The sequence below is a fragment of the Phytophthora parasitica genome (genome assembly GCF_000247585.1).
Source record: "Phytophthora parasitica INRA-310 unplaced genomic scaffold supercont2.21, whole genome shotgun sequence".
Taxonomy (NCBI): Eukaryota; Oomycota; class Peronosporomycetes; order Peronosporales; family Peronosporaceae; genus Phytophthora; species Phytophthora nicotianae.
Window position 1 is genome coordinate 428,388 of NW_008649007.1, and position 1,593 is coordinate 429,980.

Here is a 1,593-nt window from a genome sequence, read left to right on the forward strand (position 1 = left end):
TTAGAAAGCACATTTTTAATGTTGCTTTTTTATCATTTTTTTTATTTTAACGCAAAAAATATCCAGAACTTCCCGGACAACGCACGGCATTAGTGCTAGAAATAGATATTAGAGATTTCAGTCATGTGCGTAGTTGAATGTACTGTAAAAGCTGAATTACAAGATCATCTCTGTATTATACCCCCCCTTTTTCTGTAAGAGCCCCAGTACTGAATTAGGTTAAGAAGCCCAATCGTTTTATGAGCTACACAGCCCTAAGTTAGCCGCCCTCTACCTGGCGAACAGCCTCAGGAGATCATGGAAGAGATGTCCCAGCTTCTCCTTGATAACGAAGGCAGCGGCATTGATATCGATGACGTCGAAAAAGACTTCACAGAGACGTCGCCTTCTGGGCTAGCAATAGCGATATACCGGCATTTGCAGCTTTTTTAGCATACGATCGATTTTTTGCAACCGGAAGTACGTAAAAAGTCAGAGCAGGACCAAAACACAACAAAGTGACCCCAAACCAATGTCCCATTCAAAACGTTCCTTTTCTTACAATACAATATGTAATGTAAGCAATGGGACAGTTGCTAGCGAGCACGAGGGCCACTAACTATTTTTTCGGTTTGACTTGAAAAAAGTACTTTTTTCACCGGTTGCAAAAAAAGACGTAAACTTATGTAACTTGTCTTCGTACATGCTAAAATTGTAATTGAGCCCCCCTGTATTCAAAGTCCGGTTAAGGAGGGGTTCAAATATTATAAGCCCCGGGCTTGTAATACCGCTTTTACAGTACTTAGTTCGTCCTCCGTCCAAAAATATAAGCAATCTCGACGGAAAATCCGAACTTAAGCTCAAAGTGCAACATGTTTACTCAATTTGATTGGTTAAAATTTAAGAACAGCCTTTACGGTTCGACACGTGGCTTTTCTGCGGCCATCCGACAACTGGATCAAAGCAACAGCCCCCCCCCCCCAAAGACTACCACTACTCCGGATTTCAACGTTTACCCTTCGCCAGTTTACCAAATGAGTGCACGCTCCGCCCCAACACCTCGGCCACGTAATACCCTAACTCTAACGGATCATGCCACAGTCGTTGCATTCCTACTAAGCGTTAGCATCACGCTACAGCCACCAAGAAGCTCCATCCAAGCTTGCGCGGCCATTTATGGCTTTAGCGGTGACCTGATCTCGCGTTTGTGGCGCAGAGCCGTTCAGGACATCAAAGCAGGCAACTCCATCAACTACGACAGCGGTAGGAAGGGAAAGGGCGGTCGCAACTCCCGCATGACGGAAGCGTTACGCGAGGACCTCAACAGGTTCATTGAACTTATCCCTTTAAACGATCGCACGGATATTCGTACTTTAGCGAGTAATCTAGGTATTCCAAAATCGACCCTACATGACTAGTGTCGCGCTGGTGAGTTTCGCAGCCACACTTCACAGGAGTAGACGATGCTAACAGAGAAGCGGCATGTCGACTGAGTCAAGTTTGCTTTAGAATTCGTGCACCGAGGCCCAACAACACGTGGACTGCGTGCATTTAGATGAAAAGTGGTTTTATCTGCGTGAAGAGAAACAGCGATTCTATCTCGGAGAGGACGAA

General features: G+C 45.3%; 1 protein-coding gene across 1 annotated transcript; it reads left to right on the forward strand.

The window, feature by feature from the left end:
• Positions 1-1,013: 1,013 nt before the first annotated feature.
• PPTG_09823 (hypothetical protein) lies at positions 1,014-1,397 on the forward strand (the record flags this gene model as incomplete). The annotated part of the gene is made up of 1 exon (XM_008905606.1): positions 1,014-1,397. One exon carries the CDS (start codon positions 1,014-1,016, stop codon positions 1,395-1,397), a length of 384 nt encoding a protein of 127 aa, XP_008903854.1.
• Between the last annotated feature and the right edge of the window lie 196 nt (positions 1,398-1,593).